Genomic DNA, 24,566 nt, shown 5'->3' with positions numbered 1-24,566 from the left:
AGATAAAATGGTTAAGACTTTATTCCCCAGAATGTAAAAAATTGAGGGGAGATTTGATAGAGATTATAAGGGGTATGGATAGGGTAAATGCAAGCAGGCTTTTTCCATTGAATTTGGGTGAGACTAAAGCTAGAGGTCATGAGTTAAGGGTAAAAGGTGGAATATTTAAGGGGAACATGAGGGAGGCCTTCTTCACTCAAAGAGTAGTGATAGTGTGGAATGAGCTGCCAGTGTAAGAAAATGGATGCAGGTTTGATCTCAACACTTATGAGAAGTTTGGACTGGTACATGGATCGGAGAGGTATGGAGGGCTACGGTCCGGGTACAGATTAATGGGACTAGATGGCATTATCCAAAAAATACAAAAAAAAATTGGGGAAACAAAACAGTGTAAACAAAAAATAAGTCATTTAAAACTATATTCAGCTTTGCAAATAAAAATGTAAATAAAGGTAAGAACAAGTATCTCATTTCTCTTTTTGCGAAGGTCAGTACTCCAATTTTAATAGGATAGTTCTGTAGGTAGTAACTAAAGCTGGGGTAGATACAAGTTTAAAGGCTCATTTAATATCAGAGAATGTATACAACATACAACCTGTACTCTTCACAGGTACAATTTATACAATATACAATTTGTACTCTTCACAGATATCCACGAAACAAGAGACCCCATAGAATGAATGATAGAAACATCAAAGCCCTGAAGCCCCCCTCCTTTCACACTTTCACACAAGCAGTAGCAAAATAGTTGAGCCCTTTCCCCACCACCCGCACTAGCAGAAGCAACACCACCCCCATTCAAGCAACAGCAGAAGCCCCCCCCCCACATAGAGTCTTTTATCCAGAGCCCATCAAAAACACAGTCCACAATCCAGCATTTCAGTGTCTCCGACAGGCCCCCTGTCTCCAGCAAGGCAGAGAGAGATCGCTCTTACCGAGAGTGGAGACCAGCAACCCACTGTTCCAATGTTACAATTTTTCACTTCGCTTTTCCAAGCCCCCCATCACGAGAACCGACAGGCTCTCACTCTCCATCGAAAGAGAGGAAGGGAGAGGAATCGTTCGAGTACAGGGGCCTTTCTCCGACTGTAGCCAAAGATTAGCAGACACACCGCCTGCTGTCTTGGTGTTATAGTCTCGATGTTTCACTCTCCCATGACGCTTCATTTGGTGAAATTGATAAGGAACCAGTCATCCATGGAGCCACTCCCAAACTTCCAACTCCCAGCCCCGAGCCGTTCCTGGAGATAGCAAAGTGCCATGCTGTACACTCGCTCTGCAAACCCACCGCCTCTGAGCTTCTGAACTGCAGTTCGAGCTGTCAATCATGGACTCCGACAGAACCACAATCACCTTGAAAAAAAGTAAAGTAAAGGCATCCGTTAGTCTTGCGAGACCATGGATCTGTGCCTGGAAAGCCTTCGCTCTCCAGGGCGCAGGCCTGGGCAAGGTTGTATGGAAGACCAGCAGTTGCCCATGCTGCAAGTCTCCCCTCTCCACGACACCAATGTTGTCCAAGGGAACGGCATTAGGACCCATACAGCTTGGCACCAGTGTTGTCACAGAGCAATGTGTGATTAAGTGCCTTGCTCAAGGACACAACATGTTCCCTCGGCTGGGGCTCGAACTCATGACCTTCAGGTCACTAGTCCAATGCCTTAACCACTTGGCCACTTGCCCACCTTGAAAAGAAAAGATAGACAAAAGAGAAGAGAAATAAGAAAAATAATTGGGCTGGATACAAAGCATATCCAGAAATCAGAGTTGGAAGGGAACTTAGGAGACCTCACGCAGGAATCACTAAAGGTTAACTTGCAGGTTGAATTGGTGGCAAATGCAGTGATAGTATTCATTTTGAGAGGATGAGAATATAAAAACAAGGATGTAAAGCTATGCATTTGTGTGTGTTACAATGTAAGACTAAGATTTTGTAAGAAATTATCAGACCACACTTAGAGAACTGTGAGATATTTTGTGACCTTTACCAAAGAAAGGGTGTACTATTATTGGAGAAGTTCCAGAGGAGATTTGGGTGAATTATTTCAGGAATTAATTGATTAATATATGTGGAATATTTGATGGCTCTGGGCCTGTTGTCACTGGAGTTTAAAAGAATGAGGAGGAATCTCAATGAAACCTATCAAATATTGAAAGGCCTAGACAGGGTGGATGTTGAGAAGAAGTTTCCTACATTGGGGCAGTCTAGAATCAAAGGGCACAGCCTCAGAATAGAAGGACATGCTATAAGAAAAGAAATGGTGGTGAATCTGTGCAATCCATTACCATGGGTGACTGTGGACGCCAAAAAGCAGAGGTTGAAGGTTCTTGATTAGTCGGGCCATCAAAGGTAATGAGGAGAAAGCAGGAGAATAGGGTTGAGAAAGATAATAGATCAGCCTTAATGGTATGGTAGAGCAGACTAGTTCTGCTCCTATGTATGTTTTATGGTCGTAGAGCCATATTATATCCTGTCTGTTAGAAAGTTATGCAATGCCTCTGGGCTACAAGCCAAGTCCAGAGGTGGTGTAAGAAGTTGGACGTGCTACTGTCTGTTATGTACATTATACAATTCAATGCCGCTTTTAGCTGAAGGTATTTATAGGAACTGTTTGATATCAGCCTGCATGATTCAATTGATTATCTGGTAATACTTTTCCTAAGTCACAGTGCTAAAGTGTTTGAGGAAAATATTACAGTTGTCTAACGAGTAGAGCACCCTGTGCAGTATAATCATAAAATCCATCTGTAATGGAAAGTGTTCATTCACAGCACTAAGTCCATGATGCTTCCCTGCAGCCCAACCATTTCAAACCCATTTCCTGCAACATACATCAAAGTTGCTGGTGAACGCAGCAGGACAGGCAGTATCTCTAGGAAGAGGTTCAGTCGACGTTTCAGGCCGAGACCCTTCGTCTGACGTCTTCGGCCTGAAACGTCGACTGTACCTCTTCCTAGAGATGCTGCCTGGTCTGCTGCGTTCACCAGCAACTTTGATGTGTGTTGCTTGAATTTCCAGCATCTGCAGAATTCCTGTTGTTTGCGTTTTCAGACTCATTTCCCTTCTCTTTTCCCATCAGCCTTGAGTTTCTCTGGGGCACTTATTCAATTCCCTTCTGAAAACACTTACTGACTTTGTTCCCGCCACTCTCTTGGATGTCCACAATAAAATCTTCAATACATCCTCCTGTAAGTAAGGAGCTTCTACATTCTCCCTGTGACTTCCTGGGTTTTCTCCAGGTGCTCTGGTTGTCTCCTGCATTCCAAAAATGCAAAAGTTAGTAGGTTAATTGGTCATATAAGTGTAATTGTCTGGTGTGAACTCATTGAGCCAGAAGGGTCTGTTACAATGCCGTACTTCTAAATAAAGAAAGAAATATTAAATGTTTGTTCTTTGGCATTAACCTATGTTCTCTGTCCTTGAACCATCTGCAGCTGAGAACAGCTTTTCTCTTTCTTATGGTGACAATAATAATTGCTGATGACAGTCTTTGGGTGAAGTAACATGTCTCCCACCAAAGGATGTTCCCTGCAATATCCAAACTCATGAAAATTCACTGTTGCTGTCATATACTGTTTGTGCAACCTGTCCCTCGACTAGATCTGTTTTCCTGCTTCCATCCACATCCTTGCCCTAGCACCACAAGGACAGATATTGCTCGGGCATCCAAGTCATTCCGTGAATGAGACAATCTCTAGTTGCTGTGTCTGGCACATCACCAACCCAGCTACTTGCCATAGCATGGAGGCTTCAATGCACAGGATAGAAAGAAAGCAGCAGAGGCTGCAGCCTCAGCCAGCTCCATCGTGAGCACTCGTCTCCCTACCATGAAGGACATCTTCGAAAGGCAATGTCTCAAGAAAGTGGCATCCATTATTAAGGACCTTACTATCCAACATATGCCCTCTTCTCATTACTACCTTTAGGTACAGGAGCTGAAGATGTGCACGCAACATTCTAAGAACAGTTTTTACCCCTCTACCATCAGATTTTTGAACGGTCCATGAATCCATGATGTCTTCTGCTCTCCTGCCTATCTGTCTGTCAGCCATTTTTAACCCCCCACTATACCGCTGCCTCAAACAAAAAATTTGATGGCATACTGTACGGCACTGATAATAAACCTGATTCTGAGTCCTGAAGAAGGGTCTCGACCCAGAGCGGCGACTGTTTGTTCATTTCCATGTATGCTAGCTGACCCGTGTTCCTCCAGCATTGCAGTTTACAGCATCTGCAGAATTTCCTGAATTTTGGATTAATTTGTCTTGACTGGCCATAAGAACAACCCTCACTACTATTCCCACTCCATCCTGACTCTCCAAAGGCAGTCAGTCAGTCAGTCCCTCCCCTCTCCTCCCCTCCTCTCCCCTCCCCTCTCCTCTTCCCTCCTCTCCTCTTCCTTCCTCTTCCCATCCTCTCCTCTCCACTGATGTCTCCACCACTTTCACCACCTTGTACTGGCACAGCCACTCTCTCCTTTCCAGCTCCTCCTTTCCTACCCCTCCTACCCCACCTTCGGCCATTTCTCACCTTGTTCTCAATTCAGAACTACTGTTATCGCAACAAAGTTGACTTAATTACCATTTGAATTACGTTGGAAAATAATTTTCCAATGCAATTCAAATGGCAATTAACTTTCAATTTTGTTTTAATAATTGCATGATTAATCATAATTATGTTTTAATGATTTAACATTCCAAATTACAATGCTATATTTAAAATGTTGGTAATGTTATGTTACGTTATATTGTAGAATAATCATTTTTTATGTTGTAAATGATAAGCATTTTGCTAGAGAGCATTGTTTTTTTTTTGCATCCCAAGTTTTAAATTAGAAAAGATACTAACACTCTACACTATTTGTGTCTTTCATCATCTTTTATACCTCTTTCAAATCTCTCCTTAGTTTTCATTGCTCCAAGAAGAATGGTATTTCTCCATTCTAACAGAATAACTGAAGCCTCTCTTCCCTGGAACTAGTTCTGTTAAACAGGTTTCTCCCCAACCTTCTCTGGGACCCCTCATTTTCTGCAGTTATTTAAGTATTTGGTAAGATTACAGCCGTTATAATGTGCACAAAGTTTTGTTTCCTACTTGGGAAAGAGAAATAATATAATTCACCACTGAGCGAAGATTACACAGGCTTCTGGGATGATGGATTTATTATGTGGTGAGAGAGCTAGGCCCGGGTCTGAATGAATGAGATGTCATTGACTCACCAACACAAGGGATTCTACTGAGGCTGGAAATCCAGAACAATAAACACAAAATGCTGGAGGGACCCAGCAGGTCAAGCAGCATCTCTGAAAATGAGTGAAGAGTCAACATTTCAGGCCAAGACCCTTCATCAGGTCTGGAAAGGAAGGGGGAATGATACCAGAATAAAATGGTGGAGGTAGGGGAAGGAGGACAAACTAGAAGGTGATAGATGAAGCCAAGTGGGTGGGAAAGGTAAAGGCCTGGAGAAGAAGGAAGTTGAGAGGAAGGGGAGTGGACTGTAAGAAAAAAGAAAGGAGAAACACCAGGAGGAAGTGATAGGCAGGTGAGGAGAAGTGGTAAGAGGCCAGAGTGTGGAATGGAAGAAGAGGGAAGAGAAAAAGAAAAAAATAGAAAAAGAAATTTATCGGAAGGAGAAATCAATGTTCATGCCATCAGGTTGGAGGCTACCTAGATGGAATATGAGGTTACTCCTCCACCCTGAGTGTGACCTCATCATAGCACAAGAGGAGGCCATAGACCGACATGTTGGAACGGGAATGGGGTAGGAATTAAAATTGGCTAACTAAATTGTCTTTGTAGGGAAGACATTTCTCCTGGCTGAGGAATCTAGAACATACTCTCAGAATAAAGGGAAGGCCATTTAGAATCAGGATGTGGAAGAATTCCTTCATGCAGAGGGAAGCCCCTACACTGGTGGCTCAGTAATTGAATTCCTACAAAATAGGGATTGACATGTTTCAATGAATTATAGTTCATCCATGTCCCTGACCCCTTTGAGCCTACAACTAGCTGATGTCATAGTGTCAGTGCATTATACAGCACAGAACTGAGCCCTTCGGCCCATCATAGCACCTAAACCTTAGAGTTCAATACCTAAAACTATAAGGGATGCAGACCCAGTTGGCAATACCCACAATACGTTGGACGAACTCAGCAGGTCGGGCAGCATCCGTGGAAATGATTAGTCAATGTTCGGGCTGGAACCCTTCGTCAGGACTGAAGAGGGAAGGGGCAGAAGCCCTATAAAGAAGGTGGGGGAAGGGTGGGAAAGAGAAGGCTGGTAGGTTCCAGGTGAAAAACCAGTAAGGGGAAAGATAATGGGGTGGGAGACGTGAAGCGGGGAGGTGATAGGCAGGAAAGGTGAAGAAGGAATAAGGGAAAACACAATGGGTAGTAGAAGGAGGCGGAACCATGAGGGAAGTGACAGGCAGCTGGGGGAGGGGGCAGAGTGACATAGGGATAGAGGAAGGGAGGGGGAGGGAATTACAGGAAGTTGGAGAATTCTACGTTCATACCAAGGGGTTGCTCCTCCAACCTGAGTTTAGCCTCATCATGGCAGTAGAGGAGGCCATGTATGGACATATCTGAATGGGAGTGGGAAGCAGAGTTGATGTGGGTGGCTACTGGGAGATCCTGTTTGTTGTGGTGGACGGAGCAGAGGTGCTCGACAAAGCGGTCCCCCAATCTGCATCGGGTTTCACCGATATAGAGGAGGCCGCACTGGGAGCACCGGATGCAATAGATGACCCCAACAGACTCACAAGTGAAGTGTTGCCTCACTTGGAAGGACTGTTTGGGGCCCTGAATGGTGGCAAGAGAGGAGGTGTAGGGACAGGTGTAGCACTTGTGCTTACAGGGATAAGTGCCAGGTGGGAGATGCATGGGGAGGGACATGTGGATCAGGGAGTCGCGGAGGGACCGATCCCTGTGGAAAGCGGAGAGGGGTAGAGAGGGAAAGATGTGCTTAGTGGTGGGGTCCTCTTGAAGGTGGCAGAAGTTGTGGAGGATAATGTGCTGGATCTGGAGGCTGGTGGGGTGGTAGGTGAGGACAAGAGGCACTCTGTCCCTGTTGTGGTGTTGTGGTGGCGGGATGATGGGGTGAGGGCTGAAGTACGGGAAATGGAGGAGATGCAGGTGAGGGCATCATTGATAACAGCAGAAGGGAAACCACGATCCTTAAAGAAAGAGGACATTTGAGATGTCCGGGAACGGAAAACCTCATCCTCGGAGCAGATGCGGTGGAGACGGAGGAACTGGGAATAGGGAATGGCATTTTTGCATGTGGCGGGGTGGGAAGAGGTATAGTCGAGGTAGTTATGAGAGTCAGTGGGCTTGCGAGGTTCTCACATTCAATAACTTCTCTTTTGGCTCTTCCCACTTTCTTCGGACTAAGGGTGTAGCTATGGGAACTCGCATGGGCCCTAGCTATGCCTGCCTCTTCGTTGGTTATGTGGAACAGTCTGTGCTCCAAACCTATTCTGGTACTGCTCATCAACTTTTCCTTCGATACATTGACGACTACATTGGTACTGCTTCCTGCATCCATGCTGAGCTTGTCAATTTCATCGACTTTAGTTCTAGCTTCCACCCAGCCCTCAAATTCACTTGGTCTATCTTGGACACTTTTCTCCCCTTTCTTGATCTCTCGGTCTCCATCTCTGGAGACACACTGTCCACTGATATCTTCTACAAGCCCACTGACTGTCATAACTACCTCGACTACACCTCTTGTCCTCACCTACCACCCCACCAGCCTCCGGATCCAGCACATTATCCTCCGCAACTTCCGCCACCTTCAACCGGACCCCACCACTAAGCACATCTTTCCCTCTCTACCTCTCTCCGCTTTCCGCAGGGATCGGTCCCTCCGCGACTCCCTGATCCACACATCCCTCCCCACGGATCTCCCACCCGGCACTTATCCCTGTAAGCGCAAGTGCTACACCTCCTCTCTTGCCACCATTCAGGGCCCCAAACAGTCCTTCCAAGTGAGGCAACACTTCACTTGTGAGTCTGTTGGGGTCATCTATTGCATCCAGTGCTCCCAGTGCGGCCTCCTCTACATCGGTGAAACTCCACGCAGATTGGGGGACCGCTTCGTCGAGCACCTCTGCTCCGTCCACCACAACAAACAGGATCTCCCAGTAGCCACCCACATCAACTCTGCTTCCCACTCCCATTCAGATATGTCCATACATGGCCTCCTCTACTGCCATGATGAGGCTAAACTCAGGTTGGAGGAGCAACACCTCTAGGTAGTCTCCAGCCCCTTGGTATGAACGTAGAATTCTCCAACTTCCGGTAATTCCCTCCCCCTCCCTTCCTCTATCTCTATGTCACTCTGCCCCCTCCCCCAGCTGCCTATCACCTCCCTCATGGTTCCACCTCCTTCTACTACCTATTCTGTTTTCCCCTACTCCTTCTTCACCTTTCCTGCCTTTTCACCTCCCTGCTTCCCCTCCTCCACCCCTTTATCTATCCCCTTACTGGTTTTTCACCTGGAACCTACCAGCTTTCTCCTTCCCACCCTCCCCCCACCTTCTTAATAGGGCCTCTGCCACTTCCCTCTGCAGTCATGACAAAGGGTTCCGGCCCAAAACGTTGACTGATCGTTTCCACGGATGCTACCTGCTCTGCTGGGTTCCTTCAGCGTGTTGTGAGTGTTGCTTTGACCTCAGAATCTGCAGATTATTTTGTGTTTAAGACCCAGTTGGCACTAGGAAACGCCAGCTCAAAAGTTATTTAACATTGCTTTAAACTAACATCTTTTGTCTTTTATTTTCATATCTGTTTTTACTTTTAATTTGTTTTTATGTTTGTACTTTTATCCCATTGCAAAGCATTTTGACCCACATTGTATGAAAAGTGCTCTATAAATGAAGTAATGATTATATTTTTAATTTTTCTTAGCTCAAACTGGTAAAAGCTGAGTTACAGGCATAGCCAAGCAGAGTCACTTCTCAGTTGCTAGGAACTTACAGATATTCTCATGGTGTTTAATATTGTGGCTTTCTGGAGATTTATATAAATATTGCTGTGCAGGCCTAAGAATTCAATGCTATTATGTTGTGGTTTTGGGATGCTACCAATTGTAAATATTAAATATTTGAATGCACGCAATATCGGAATAAAGTAGATGATCTTGTAGCATAGTTAGACATCGGCAGGTATGGCATTTGGGCATCACTGAGCCGTGGCTGAAAGAAGATTATTGTTGGGAGCTTAACACCTGAAGATATACAGTGCATTGTAATGAAAGGACAGACAGAAAAGTAGAGAGGATGGTGTGGCTCTGTTGATGAAAACTGAAAGCAAGTTCTTAGAAAGAGGTGACATAGGATCAGAAGATGTGGAATATTTGAAGGACAAAGTTAAAGAACTGCAAGGGTGAAAAGACCTTGATGAGAGTTACATCCAGACCTCCAAACAGTAGCCAGGATGTAGTATACAAATTGCAATGAGAGTTAGAAAAGGCTTCAAAATGGTAATGTTACAAGAGTCATGGGGAATTTCAATATGCAGGTAGCATGTTGCTGGATCACACAAGAGAGAACTTGTAGAATTCCGACAAGATGGATTTTTAGAGCAGCTTGGTGGTTGAGCCCACTAGGGGATAAAATTTTCTGAATTTGGTGTTAAGTAATAAATCAGATTTCATTAGGGAGCTTAAGGTAAAGGAGCCCTTATAATGCAGTGATCATAATATGATAGAATTCACCCTTCAATTTGAGAGGGAGAAGTTAAACTCTGATGCATCAGTATTACTGTAGAGTAAAGGGAATTACAGAGGTATGAGAGAGAAGCTGTCTGAAGTTGATTGGAAAGAGACATGAGCTGAGTTGACAGCAGAGCAGCAATAGCTGGGGTTTCTGGGAACAATGTGGAAGGTGGAGGATAGATATATCCCAAAGAAGAAGTATTTTAAATGCAGGATGATGCAACCATGGCTGACAAGGGAAGTCAAAGCCAACATTAAAGCAAAAGAGAAAACGTATAATAGAGCAAAAATTAGTTGGAGGTTAAAGGATTGGGAAATTTTTAAAAACAAATAAAGAGGAACTGAAAAAGCATTTGGAGGGAAAAGGTTAAATATGAAGGTAAAGTAGCCAATAATATCAAAAAGGATTCTGAAGGTTTATTTTCAGATATATAAAGTGTAAAAGAGAGGTGAGAGTAGATATTGGACCACTGGAAAATGATGCTGGAGAGATAGTAATGATGGAAAAGGAAATGGAGAATGAATCGAATAAATATTTTCCATCAGTCTTCACCGTAGAAGACAATAGCTGTATGCCAGAAGTTCAAGAGTGGCAGGCAGCAGAAGTGAGTGCAGCTTCTATTACAGAATCAGAATCAGGTTTATTATCACCGGCATGTGACGTGCAATATAATATAGAAGAAAAATCAATCAATCAATCAATCAATTACAGTATACGTATATTGAATAGATTAAAATCATGCAAAAAAACAGAAATGCTATATATTAAAAAAGTGAGGTAGTGTTCAAGGGTTCAATGTCCATTTAGGAATTGGATAGCAGAGGAGGAGAAGCTATCCTGCATCACTGAGTGTGTGCCTTCAGGCTTCTGTATCTCCTACCTGATGGTAACAGTGAGAAAAGGGCATGCCCTCGGTGCTAGAGGTCCTTAATAATGGACACTGCCTTTCTGAGACACCGCTCCTTGAAGATGTCCTGGGTACATTATAGGCTAGTGCCCAAGATGGAGCTGACTAGATTTACAACCTTTTGCAGCTTCTTTCGGTCCTGTGCAGTAGCCCCCCCATACCAGACAGTGATGCAGCCTGTCAGAATACTCTCCACAGTACAACTGTAGAAGTTTTTGAGTGTATTTGTTGACATGCCAAATCTCTTCAAACTCCTAATGAAATATAGCCACTGTCTTGCCTTCTTTATAACTGCATCAATATGTTGGGACCAGGTTACATCCTTAGAGATCTTGACACCCAGGAAGTTGACACCGCTCACCCTCTCCACTTCTGATCCCTCTATGAGGATTGATATGTGTTCCTTCATCTTGCCCTTCCTGAAGTCCACAATCAGCTCTTTCGTCTTACTGATGGTGAGTGCCAGATTGTTGCTGCGACACCACTCCACTAGTTGGCATATCTCACTCCTGTACGCTCTCTCGTCACCACCTGAGATTCTACAAACAATGGTTGTATCATCAGCAAATTTATAGATGGTATTTGAGCTATGCCTATTCACATAGTCGTGTAGAGTAGAGCAGCAGGCTGAGCACGCACCCCTGAGGTGCACCAGTGTTGATCGTCAACGAGGAGGAGATGTTATCACCAATCCGCACAGACTGTGGTCTTCCAGTTAGGAAGTCAAAGAACCAATTGCAGAGGGAGGTACAGAGGCTCAGGTTCTGCAACTTCTCAATCAGGATTGTGGTAATGATTGTATTAAATGCTGAGCTATAGTCGATGAACAACATCCTGACATAGGTGTTTGTATTATCCAGGTGGTCTAAAGCTGTGTGGAGAGCTATTGGAGAATCAGTAGATGTTGTGTACTTTGTTTTTCAGAAGGCTTTTGGGAAGATGTCGCACATGAGGCTGCTTAACGAGATAAGAGCCTATGGTATTACAGAAAAGATGCTAGCATGCATAAAACATTGGTTGACTGGTGGGAGGCACAAAGTGAACATAAAGGGAGCCTTTTGTGATTGGCTGCCAGTGACTAATGATGCTCTGCAGGGTTCGGTGTTGTGACCACTTCTTTCACGTTATATGTCACTGATTTGGATGATGGAATTGATGGCTTTGTGGCCAGTTGTGCAGATGATACAAACACAGGTGGAGAAAGCAGGGAGGCTGCAGCATGGCTAAGACAGATTAGGAGAATAGGCAAAGAAGTAGCAAATGGAATACTGTGTTGGAAAGTGTATGGTTATGCATTTTGGTAGAAGAAATAAAAGCATAGAATATTTTGTAAATGAGGAGAAATTTCAAAAACACGATGTGCAAAGGGACTTGGGAGTCCTTGTGCAGGATTCCCTAAAAGTTAATTTGCAGATTGAGTGAGTAGTATGGAAGGCAAACACAATGTTAGCATTCATTACCAGAGGACCAGAATATAAAAGCGATGATGTAATGCTGAGGCTTTATAGGGCACTTTCACCACTGAGAGCAGTTCTGGGACCTTTATTTCAAGAAGGGTGTGCTGGTAATGGAAAGGGCTCAGAGGAGGTTCACCAGAATGATTTTGGGAATGAAAGACTTATCCTATGAGGAGTGACTGATGGCTCTGAGCTTCTGCTCGCTGTAATTTACAAGAATGAGGGGCTATCCCATTGAAACCTATCAAATGATCAAAAGCCTCACTGGAGTAGATGTGGAGAGGATGTTTCCCATGGTGGGAGATTCTAGGACCAGAAGGCACAGCCTCAGAATAGAGGCACATCCATTTAGAATAAAAATGAGGAGGAATTTCTTTAGCCAGATGGTGGTGAATCTGGAATTTGTTGCCACAGGTGGTTGTGGAGGCCAAGTCATTGGGTGTATTTAAGGCGGAGGGTAATCAGTTCTTGATTAGTCAGGAGAGAAAGCAGAAGAATAAGATTAAGAGGGAAATGGATTAGCAAAGATAAAATGGTGGAGCAGACTCAATGGGATGAGTGGCATAATTCTGCTCCTACGTCTTCTGGCTTTATGGTCTAATTACTATCGGGACAATATATTCCCTGTTCATATTCCATAGTCTTTCAATTTCCTCTTTTAATTCGGCATATTTCTGGTGTTTCTCACTTATTAATTTCTGTATGTTATGCATGTTTGGAATGATTATATCTATTAAGTAAGTTGTTCTTATTTGTTTATCCTGTAATATTATACCCAGCCAAGTTTTATGGATTGTCTCATCAGTAATAATGGATATGTTGTAATATAATTTCAAGGACTCTGACTCTAAAACTGGATTAGGCTTCTACTTGTAAGGTGTCTTTTATGAGTTTATATTTTAAATCAAGATTTTGGTAAATGATATTTGAGTTACACTACTGCAGGATCCTGTAATGTATTGGATTGTTTCTAGTTTCTCATGGCATTTTCTGCTTTATAGTCTTAAATATATTGGTTGTTTATTACAGTGTCAATAAAAAAAAGTATTCACCTTCCTTGGAAGTTTTCATGGTGTATTGTTCTACAACAGTGGATTTAATTTGTTTTTTTTTGACACTGATCAACAGGAAAAGACTCTATTGTGTCAAAGTGAAAACAGATCTGTACAAAGTGATTTAAATTAATTACAATTATAAAACACAAAATTGATTACATAAGAATTCAGCCCTTTCAAGTTAACATTTAATAGATGCATCTTTGGCAGCAGTTACAGCATTGAGCGTGTGTAGATAGGTCTCAATCAGCTTTGCACATCTGGACACTGCAATTTTTTCCCATTAGTCTTTACAAAACTGCTCAAGCTCTGTCAGATTGCATGGGGATCATGAATGAACAGCCCTTTTCAAGTCCAGACACAAATTCTCAATTGGATTGAGACCTGGCCACTCCAGGACATTAACTTTTAAACCAACTTTTAAGCTACACAGGATTGGTTGTTTTAAAACCATTCCCATGCAGCTTTGGCTTTATGCTTGAGATCATTGTCTTGCTGCAAAACAAATCATCTCCAAGTCACAGTTCTCTTGCAAATGCAATCAGGTTTTCCTCCATGATTTCCCTGTATCTTGCTACATTCATTTTACCCTTTCCTTCACAAGCCTTCCAGGGCCTACTGCAGTGAAGCATCCCCACAGTATGATGCTGTCACCATGATCCTTCATAGTTGGGATGGTGTGTTTTTGATGATGTGCAGTGTTTGGCGCATGCCAAACAATGTGTTTAGTCTGATGTCCGAAAAGCTAAATTTTGATTTCATCAGACCATAGAACCTTCTTCCAACTGACTTCAGAGTCTCCCGCATGCCTTCTGCCAAACTCTAGCTAAGATTTCATGTGTGTTTTTTTCAACAGTGACTTTCTCTTTGCTATTCTCCCGTAAAGCTGCAACTAGTAAAACACCTGGGCAACAGTTGTTGTACATGCAGTCTTTCCCATCTCAGCCACTGAAGTTTGTACCTCCTCCAGAGTTGTCATAGGTCTGTTGGCGGCCTCCCTCACTAGTCTCCTTCTTGCATGGTCACTCAGTTTTTGAGGATGTTTTGCTCTAGGCAGATTTACAGTTGTGCCATATTCTTTCCATTTCTTGATGATCGATTTAACTGTACTCCAAGGGAAACTCAGTGACTTGGAAATCTTCTTATATCTATTTCCTGACTTGTGCTTTTCAATAACCTTTTCGCAGAGTTGGTTGGAGTGTTCTTTTGCCAGGATACTGACTCACCAGCAACTGGACTTTCCAGATACAGGTGTATTTTTACTACCATTAATTGAAACACCTTGACTGTACACAGGTCTCCAAACACAGATCTCCATTTAACAAATTTTGTGACTTCTAAGTCCAATTGGCTACACTAATGATGGTTTGCTGTGTCATATTACAGGGGGTTGGAATACTTATGCAATCAATTATTTTGTGTTTCAAATTCGTGATTAATTTTGATCACCTTGATAGTGGGGATGTCTTTCGTGCAAGGTCATGCTCTTTCAGTGGTTAATTTGCTCTTCAATTGTGATAATTTCTTCATTGTTCTGAGTTGTGCTTTCATTTAAGTTTAGTGGTGTGTACGTCTTAGCAGAATTACATTTGCTCGCATGAAATGCTGAATCCTATTTTCATTAATGAAAATATATCCATAAAAATTCTGTCTGTCTGTTGTGTAATTTTTTTATGTCCGTTATTCCTCTTTCTCTTTCTGTCCCAGGTAGTGTTAATACAAGCCCGTTCAAATGTATATAGTGTTTTCTAAAATGTGTCATTTTGGCTCTCACTTTTCTTTGTTAATATTCCAAATAGATTTTGGGTCAAGATATTATGACAAAATAATACAATAATATGGATATAGTGAAAGTGTTTATTACCTTTGCTATATTTTTACTATTGAGCCATTTTTGGAAGATTGTCTTAAGCCTTGAATTCAATTCTGTCAATATTACTGTTTTTATCACATGGATGCCAGCCTTTGTGCCTGTCTACATTAATCCTATTTGTCCACATTAAGACTATATCCTTCCATGCCTTGGCAATTTAAATGTTTTTTTTTCTAAATACCTCTTTAAGCATAATGATTGCTCAGGCAGCTCATCCCGGATATCAAACCCTCTCTGTCTATTCAAGTGTTAAGTTCTCATGAATTTAACGTTAAGAGCTGGGGAAAAAAATATCAAGCAATTTTTGTTTCAACTAATCTAACCATTTGGATAATCAAGTGGCATCCTGTTATCCTAAGCTCTTAATCTCTCTTTAATTACACTTGAACTGGGAAGCACAATTTGTATAATTCCTAATTATTAATGTTTGGCTGAATAGATAATAAACTTTCTCAAAGTGTATGGCAAAAATCTTCCTCAACTAATGTAGCCCAGTAGCAAATAAATGTTAGGAACAATAAAATATTTGAATCAGCATCCTGTAAAGTAATATTTTATTCTTCAGATCAGGTTTCAAATACCTCTCCATTGGTGGACAATGCTTCCAACTGTTTTATCCCTAAGATTCATGAATCAAAATTCGCAATTGTTCAATGTCATTTCCAAAACACAAGTGTAAAATAAAGTGAGATCACTGTTACTCTGGATCCCATGCAGCACAAACCAAAATATAAGATAAAGAACCCCATAATAAGAAGTATAATAAATATAAATACATAAGATAGCTTATACATAGACTGCTAGGCACAGAAATATCTGTACATAAAGTGCCTCTAACAGGAAATTATTAAGTAATTGTGAAGGGTATGGGGCTGTGTGGTGTGTTGGGTTGGAGGATAGAGGTGTTGATCAGCCTTACTGCTTGGGGAAAGTTAACAGTTTTTCTAGATCTAGAATTCTCTCCTTAATCTTTGTCTATATACCACACTTCTCCTAGAAGCTCCTTAAAACCCACCTTCAGGATGTATTCTGTTAACTTCTTGTTTGATGATGTTTTTTTGAAATGCTGGTGATGTTTTTGTCACTTCAAAGGCACTATATAATTGGTTGTGGCTGTTGCTTTTAGTTTCTTGTACATAAACATGCAGAGGTCTTTGAAGGTGGCAGGGAGGGTTACGAAAATAACTAGCAAAGTGTATGAAATTGTCAACTGCAGAAAAAGAAGCACTGGTAAATTGGCTTATAATTGTCACACACTGAGGTACGGTGAAAAACAATGTTTTGCAAGCTATCCATATAGATCATTTCATTACAACAGTGTCTTGCAGTAGTACAAGGATCAGCAATAAATTGCAGAGACTGTGAACTGGAAGCCGGCAATGAGTAGCAAAGCCATAATGACGTAGATTGTGAGGTTAGCAGTCCATCTTTTTGAACAGTATAAGGGTACTGTTCAGTAGTCTTATAACAGGCAAATGCTCTCAATGGCCTCTTTATCAGGTGCACCTGTACATCTGTTGTTAATGCAAATATCTAATTGGCCAATCCTGGCAACAATTCAATGCATTAAAGCATTCAGACATGGTCAAGAGGTTCAAATTGTTGTTCAGAACAAACATTAGAATCAGGAAGACATGTATTCTAAGTGACTTTGACTGCAGAATGATTGTTGGTGCCAGATGGAGTAATCTTGTTATCTTAGAAATTCCTGATCTCCTGGATTTTCCTGCATTACAATCTCTAGAGTTTACAGAGATTGGTGCACAGAATGCAAAAATTGTTGAATCTTGAAATGGTTAGGCTACAACAGACCAGCAAAGACATAGACTCTGTGACCACTATATTAGGTATGGGCAGTAGCAGACAAAGTGGCCACGGAGTGTACAAGTTGCCTTTTGAGCCTGGTGGTAGGTCCTTTCAGGCTTTTGTCACTTATGCCCAATGTGAGGAGCAAGAAGTGAAAATGTCCCTAGTGGGCAAGGTCTTGGATTATTCTAGCTGCAGGAAGTTATAGATAGAGTTCATGGAAGGGAGGCTAGTTTCCATGATGTGCTAAGCTAGCAACTTTCCAGTTCAAGGTTATTGTCATCCAGCTGTACACATGTATACAACTAAATGAAATGAGCAAGGTACACAGTACATATAACTCACATGAAGTATTATTATCACAGTAAATATTCCAGAAGATTGACATTTTGCATAATGTGTATTTATGACACAAATCAAAAATTAAACAGTATATGCTACTGGCGCTTTATAGGTGATGAGACCTGCATGGTGGCCGGGAGTTCAGTAGTCTCACAGCTTGAGGGAAGAAATTCTCTCCAGTTTCTTGTGATCTTGGGCAGAGCAATTGCCGTACCAAGACATGATTCACCTAGGTAGGATTGAGATCATGTTGAATCTTCGTAAAAGGCTGGTTTGTACCTTATCTATTTCCAGTCATTGTACTTATCAAATTGTGTTTCCTTATCTATTGGTCATGTTACATCCAGTTTGCTTTATTTTTAAAAACTTGCACTGCAGCAGAATTGCAGGTACTTCAGAAGACCTGGATCCTTAAAGGGGTTCCCTGAAATCCAGCCAATAAATGAAAATATTCCAGCAACAAGTGAGACTTGGAAAGCTGAGCTAGAAGGAAAGATGGGAAAAGCTTTGTTAGAGGTGAATAATGTGTACTTGTTAAAAGAAAGGAATAGTTCCCCATTAGCAGATTGCTGAGGGACCATGGTGCACATATTCAAAGTGGAAAAGACAATGGGATAAATGAGCAAATATTTTCTGATGCAGAACTGGAATTCATGAATGATGGAGGCAGCATTAAGTGAGAGTTTCAAATGAGAAGCGGATAAGCAAGAAGATAGATAATTTGAGAGTGATAGGAAAAGGAATGTTGAACAGGGACTCAATAGATTACTCTGGAGAACCCACCATAATATCAATGGGCTAAATGGCAATTCTTTGCCTTTTTAATTCTGCTTTACACCTGAACTTGCCCAAATGTGACTGCACATTTCCCTTCAGACTTTTCCCATGTATCTATCAAGGACCTTAACAGTTTGATGTAAGCAGAACAGATATCTATAGGTCTGTAAATTGGTCCACTACATAACATTGGCAAGCACAGACAATTGCACAGAACCCAATTAGTATGCATGTCTGGAATTAAACCTGAAATTCTCCTGATTTACCTGACTTAGTTCCACCTTGACGAGCTCATTTAATCACCAAACCTTCAAAAGAATTCATACAGATTTAATGCCCAGGCCAGACTACCATATATAAAGTCCGAAATTCTGACAGGCTGTAGATAAATAATTGGTCTACAGTTCCTTGTTGTATGTAATCTGTGTAACGAGTAGCAAGTTAGAAAATCAAGAGTTGTGTTTGGAAACTGGCTTCAAACTAAAGCCTGTTTAATTGAATTGGAAATGGCTTCAGAACCTTCCCAGGATAAGTACAGTTTTATTTTTGTACCATTTTCTACTTGTGTTTAATTAGGCTCAGTTTGGATTTTACTAGCATTGTTCAAAATGGTGATAGACTTTATCTGTAATAAATATCAGATTAAGGCTATTGGAGTGAGTAACTTCCAAAATCTTATATATCCACTAAACAGTATAATCCAGTATTTGGAGCTGTCAGTTCATGCATTATTAATATTGAATGTTTGGTTGACTTATTCTTTGTCTAGCTTTCTGTATTTGATTTCCTTGTGCATAATAAATGCGATTTTTAAAAAATCATAATGCAATATTTTTCCAGTTGTATCCTCTTCTGTATCATTGCTTTATTATTGAAAGCAATTTGTAATTCCAGAGTAATTATTTATTATGCAAGACAGAAATGCTTCATTTATCATTTCATTGTTTTATTGACTTACCAAAAGAGGAAACTAAAAGAGCTGAACTACATTACCGCTTTCAAAAAAAGTAAAGTGAAAAGCATTTCTGAAAATCCAAGTCTTGATGTTAAGGCTACTAGATTGAATAGGAAGTAGAAGTAATGAAGACAAGATGATTTGACGAACAACTTGAATAAAAATTTGACCTCGACTACTTGTGCTCAAAGTATAATGTAGCAAGTTATGCAAACTGAACTCTTCTTCTGAAATGTAATTCCATTGAAGTTGATGGCTTTGAATTTCACTTCTGAAATTCAATGCTATTGTGATCTATTATGAGGTTGTCACATGCAGCAGATGTCTACATCATGCACATAAACAAAACTGAAGGATTTACACCGCTCAGTAAGTTTGAGCTCATGAGCATTCACGATAAGAAATAGAAGTGAAATGAACCTGTATGCGCTCTGAATATCCCCCCTGACATCCATTTGTAACATGGCTGATCTGCTGTGTTGTTCTTTTTCCTGGAAATTCCCCAATTCCCCACCTTCCTTGAGTAAAGTGTGATGAGAATGGCTTCAACAGAGTAAGGGTGGAGATAAACAGTATAAATAGGATGACATATTTGAAGCAAATGAAAATTTCTGAGGATCACATATCCACTTAGTTTGCCATATACACTTACATGTATTTAGAATTTGTTGTGGTGTGTTGGTATGACATGCAACAAAAAATAGCAGCATTCTAATATTATTAAATAATTATGAAATTAGGAATTATTAAATCAAATAATTAGTACATTGAAAATTATGTAAAATATATAAAATCATACATTATATAAAGATCAGTTATTAAATTAAAGAATTATATAAATTTTAAAACAGAAATATGAAATATGATAAGGTGGTATTAATAATGGGAGGGAATTAACAAATACCAGGACAGGATAATATTACAAAGTTAGAATCCAGACCTGAGGAAAAAGTCTTCTTTCACAACACACACAAAAAAACCCTAAAGGAGCTCAGCAAGTTAGGCACTACCTTTGCACAGAAACAAACGGTGTTCGTTTTGGGCCGAGTCTCTTCATCAGGATTCGAATAATGGCTGTCCTGCTGAGTTGCTCCAGTATTTTGTGTGTGTTGTTCAAGATTTCCTTCATCTATTGAATGGGCTGTATCAGTTTCTCCTTTCATTCTGCCCAGAAACATAGGAAATCACTTTCATTCTGGCTTAAAATAATGTCTTTCTGGCCTTCTCTGGATATAAAAATGCAAGGTAATTTTCAGCAGTAATATATGTAATTCAACAACACTCCTTTGAAATAAATTTAGAATTCTTCTTTGATTTGCCTCTTATTCAAGGAATTGTAATCAAGTTTTCACAAGAATGATCCTTGGGAATGAAAAGCTTAATATATGAGGAGAGCTTGATGGCTCTGGGCCTGTACTTACTGGGGTTTAAAAGAATGAGGGGGGATCTCACTGAACCCTATCAAATATTGAAAGGCCTAGGTCGAGTGGATGTTGTGAGGATGTTTTCTATAGTGGAAGAATCTAGGACCAGAGAACACAGCCTCAGAGTACAGGGGTGTCTCTTCAGAACAGAGACGAGGACACATTTCTTTAACCAGAGGATGATGAAACAATGGAATTCATTGCGACAGATGGGTTTGGAGGTTAGTCATTGGGTATCTTTAAGTCAGAGGTTGATAGGTTTCTGATTAGTAACAGTGTTAAAGCTTATGGGGAGAATGCAGGAGAATGGTGTTGAGAGAGATCATAAATCAGCCATGATGGAATGCCAGAGCAGGCTTGAGTGGCCTAATTCTGCTCCTATGTCTTATGGTCTTATGATCTTTATGAAGGTTTATTAATAATTGCATAAAACAAAACAGGAAATACTCCCTCGAGTGACTAGAGTGCTACAAATTAAAATATACCATTTCCCTTGAAATATGTGTAGCATGTATTGAGGAAAATCTTCATATATAAAGAAATTGTGACTTAAATAACCTGAAGTATTGGAAACAGGAAAATAAACTAGAGGTCAAAAGGCACAATGTAAGTAAGGAAAGGTAGGTCAGAAATGCATATTTCATCACGCACAAACCTCTTGAAAATGTTAACATTTGTGAAAGACATGTCCCATTACTTTTGGTGTACGAAAGACATGAGTAACTGATTGAAACTTGTCATCATTAATTTATTTCTGTCATCTTCACAGGCCTTTCCAGGAAACTCCAATGCAGACAGTGTTGTGCATTACAAACTGCAGTACTCCATCAGAGCCAGATTCCTACGCTTTGCCCCCCTCAAGTGGAACCCAAATGGTAGAATAGGGATGAGGGTTGAGGTTTACGGCTGCCCCTACAGTGAGTACATGCTTTAAAAAATGTCTTTACTTTAAAGTGATTTGCTTCCACTGAATATTGAATGATCATCAGCTACAAGTACCTTCATTGAAATTGGCACCAGAGACAAAAACTCAGTAACACTTGCATTTAGCACCTTTGGTAATGCTTTGAAGGATTGCATATACCAGAATTTACTTGTGAATGACTGCCACTTAAGTAAACATAATGACCTTAGGTTACCAGTAGAAAGTAAGTTCATCAGTTAGTCATGGTGTTGGCAATTTTGGCCAGAATAGAAGGAGCACTTCCTATTCTTTCAATAAGAATCTTAAAGGTTAAACACCTTTAATCAGCTTTTGAATAACAATTATCAGGATATTTGATAGGAGTAGCTCACCAAACTGGGAGCCAAAATTCTGAGTCACCAATCAGAGGTATGTGATTCAATTCTCTTCAGAAGCTAGAGAGTTAAATTCGCGTATTTTCTTACATGCTGCATGCTGCATCCATGCTGGATTTATATCCATGCTGCATCTTATCTGACCCATTTCCCTGTGATATTCTGCTGTAACAGATTAAGGTTGTAATAGCCAGTGGTGGAAATGGGGACAAGCTCCCACCACCTATTAAATGCTCCCAATGGTATACGCCTCAAATAGCCTCTGACAACCAAGTCCAACTCCTAGCCTTCATGTGTGGCTTAGCTACTAAGCCCAGTGGGACAATTTCTACTGACAGGAGAAGGGGCAAAGGTGGATTACTGGTGCCTTAAAACCGGTGGCTTTGGGTAGATAAGGTTTGTCAGCCGTGGTGCAGCTCATCTAGGAGAAGGAAAACTCTGATCTCAAACCTCAGTTGCCTTGTGGCTATACCCTTTCATGGGGAATACTTCGGGAGTAAACCCAGAGGGAAAAATTTCTAGAGTTCAAGTCTCTAAGGCAGTCCTACATAGAGTTCAATGCCGACTGGCAACTCCTGGGACGCTGCTGATACCAAACTGTATCAGTCTCTGCCGTTCCTTTGGGTTCATCAGATGCATGAAGAGAGGGAGCTTGCTACATGGGCAACAGCTTCCCCTCCATATCGTTCTTCCCAGGTTTGCGTATCTAGACAGCTAGGACACAATATCCATGGTCAGCTCTGACCAACGGAGTCCCACGCAACCTATTCTCTCTCATGTGCATGTCAAGGTGTGGTCTTGTTACTGTGCTCTATTTATATAAAAAAAACTCTACACTCCATCCAACTGCAACAGTGTATTAAGCTGGCTGAGAATCAACACATCAGGATGTGGGAGGAGGCCAGAACACACAAAGTCAGCAATCACGGGAAGACACTAGACAGGTTGCTCTCAAGATCAAGACTTGACTCATGTTGCTGGAGCTGAGGGGTAGACTGCATAACTTGTTGCCCGAGTAATTCATTGAACATCTGCAATAAGGAGCAAATTAGTCTCAGTAATATTAACCAAATATCAATCAGGTTATTGTAAAAGATCCTTCAGAGAATAAAGTCTCCCCCACCCCACCCATCCTGGTCTCACCTTGGTAATTCCAGATCCACCAGTGTGACTTATTCTTAGCAGCCCCCTCAATTTTAAGGCCACATAGAGATGGACTTTAAATGCAAGCATTATTAGTGAGGTCAATATCCCATGAAGATACAGTACTGTGCAAAAATCTTAGGCACCCTAGATCTTTTATATGGTTTCAGATGGTGTGGCCTCAACAAAGCCCTAATCTCAACATCATCAAGGCTATCTGGAATTATCTAGAGAGACAGAAGCAAGTGAGACAGCCAAAGTCTGCAGAAGAACTGTGGCAAGTTCTCCAAGATGCTTGGAACAACCTACCAACTGATTTTCTTATAAAATTGCATGACTGTGTACCCAACAGAACTGATGCAGTTTTAGAGGCAAAGGGTGGTTACACCAAATATTGATTTGGTTTAGTTTTTTTACTGTTTACTGTTTTTTATAATTTTTTTGATATTTAGGAACTTCTAATTTAATTATTTTTGGAAGCATCTTCACTTCACAGAATTTTTTATATGTGTCTAAGACTTTTGCACAATACTGTGTAATTAAGATTTATATACCTACTTCTGATAACTTTGTCCAGTATCTACCCTATGCTGGGATTCCAGGCAAGATTACTGAAAGGAATATGGGACAAAAGTTGCAAGCCAGTCAAAATGTGTAGTGATTCATAGTAAAATGTGACCCTGAGATTCATGCTCTCAGAAATTACATTGAGAAACCAATCTAATCTCTAAAAGAGAAAAAATATCCTTCTCGGGACTGTTTTTCTGAGGCCAAAGTCTCTGTGTTCTGTTAATTAGACAGGGTGGTGAAGCTTCATGTTTACTTAGATTTGCATGAAATGAATGTGTTTTAGTAACATTGTCTTGAAACAAATTGTTTCACAGCTTGTGCCGATCAGTCAGTATTAAAATACACTTGGAATTGTGAATGAGTGGTTAAATAGACCCAATGACTTTGTCTCCACAATTGTCTGCTGCAATGAATTCCACAGACTCACCATCGTCTGGCTAAAGAAATTCCTCCTCATCTCTGTTTAAGTGGATCTCCCTCTATTCTGAGGCTGTGCCATCTGGTGCTAGACTCATCCACTACAGGAAACATCATCTCCACATCCATTCTATCTAGCCCTTTCAACATTTGATAGGTTTCAATGAGATTCACCTCTCCTTTTTCTAAACTCCAGTGAGTTCAGGCCCAGAGCCATCAAACATTCCTCATATGTTAATCCTTTCATTCCTGAGATCATTCTCGTGAACCTCCTCTAGACCCTCTCCAATGCCAGCACATTGTTTCTTAGATAAGGGGCCCAAATATTGCAAGTATTGTAAGTATATTGCTTGAATATACTAGTCATCTTGAAATGAATACTCCCATTGCATTTTCCTTCCTTACTACTGAGACAATCTGCAAGAGGGACATTCATCAAGATGTGATAAACATTACATCACACACTTGACCTTGACCTTTTAGATTTTGGAAAGGTTTATATATACAGGAGAAGAAGCACTTGGTCAGATACCCTGTCCCTGATCTGCACTCTGTGTCCACCTTACACCTGTGCACTTGCTCATTATCTAATCAAACAATCATGTGATTAAAATCATGCAGACATAGTCAAGAGGTTCAATTGTTCAGACCAAACATCAGAATGGTGATCAAGGCGATTCTGACCATAGAGTGATTGTTAGTATCTCAGAAACTGCTGATCTCTCAGAATTTTCATCTACAACAATCTCTTGAGTTTATAGAGAATGGGACAAAAGACAATAAATATCCGGGGGGCAGCAGTTTGTGAGTGAAAATGCCTTGTT

The 24,566-nt window shown here is 40.9% G+C and overlaps 1 protein-coding gene across 3 annotated transcripts in view; it reads left to right on the top strand.

Moving 5' to 3' along the window:
* LOC134346869 (contactin-associated protein-like 5) overlaps nucleotides 1-24,566 on the top strand; it is a 1,934,616-nt gene that overhangs the window by 639,679 nt on the left and 1,270,371 nt on the right. For all 3 annotated transcript variants that reach the window (XM_063048675.1, XM_063048674.1, XM_063048673.1), the window contains exon 4: nucleotides 21,083-21,230. In XM_063048675.1, the coding sequence (XP_062904745.1) occupies nucleotides 21,083-21,230 (148 nt within the window). The remainder of the gene's footprint in view (nucleotides 1-21,082; nucleotides 21,231-24,566) is intronic.

The sequence above is a fragment of the Mobula hypostoma genome, chromosome 5, assembly GCF_963921235.1.
Source record: "Mobula hypostoma chromosome 5, sMobHyp1.1, whole genome shotgun sequence".
Classification (NCBI taxonomy): domain Eukaryota; kingdom Metazoa; phylum Chordata; class Chondrichthyes; order Myliobatiformes; family Myliobatidae; genus Mobula; species Mobula hypostoma.
The sequence above is the reverse complement of the archived record's forward strand: the minus strand, read 5'-3'. Positions and strand labels throughout refer to the sequence as shown.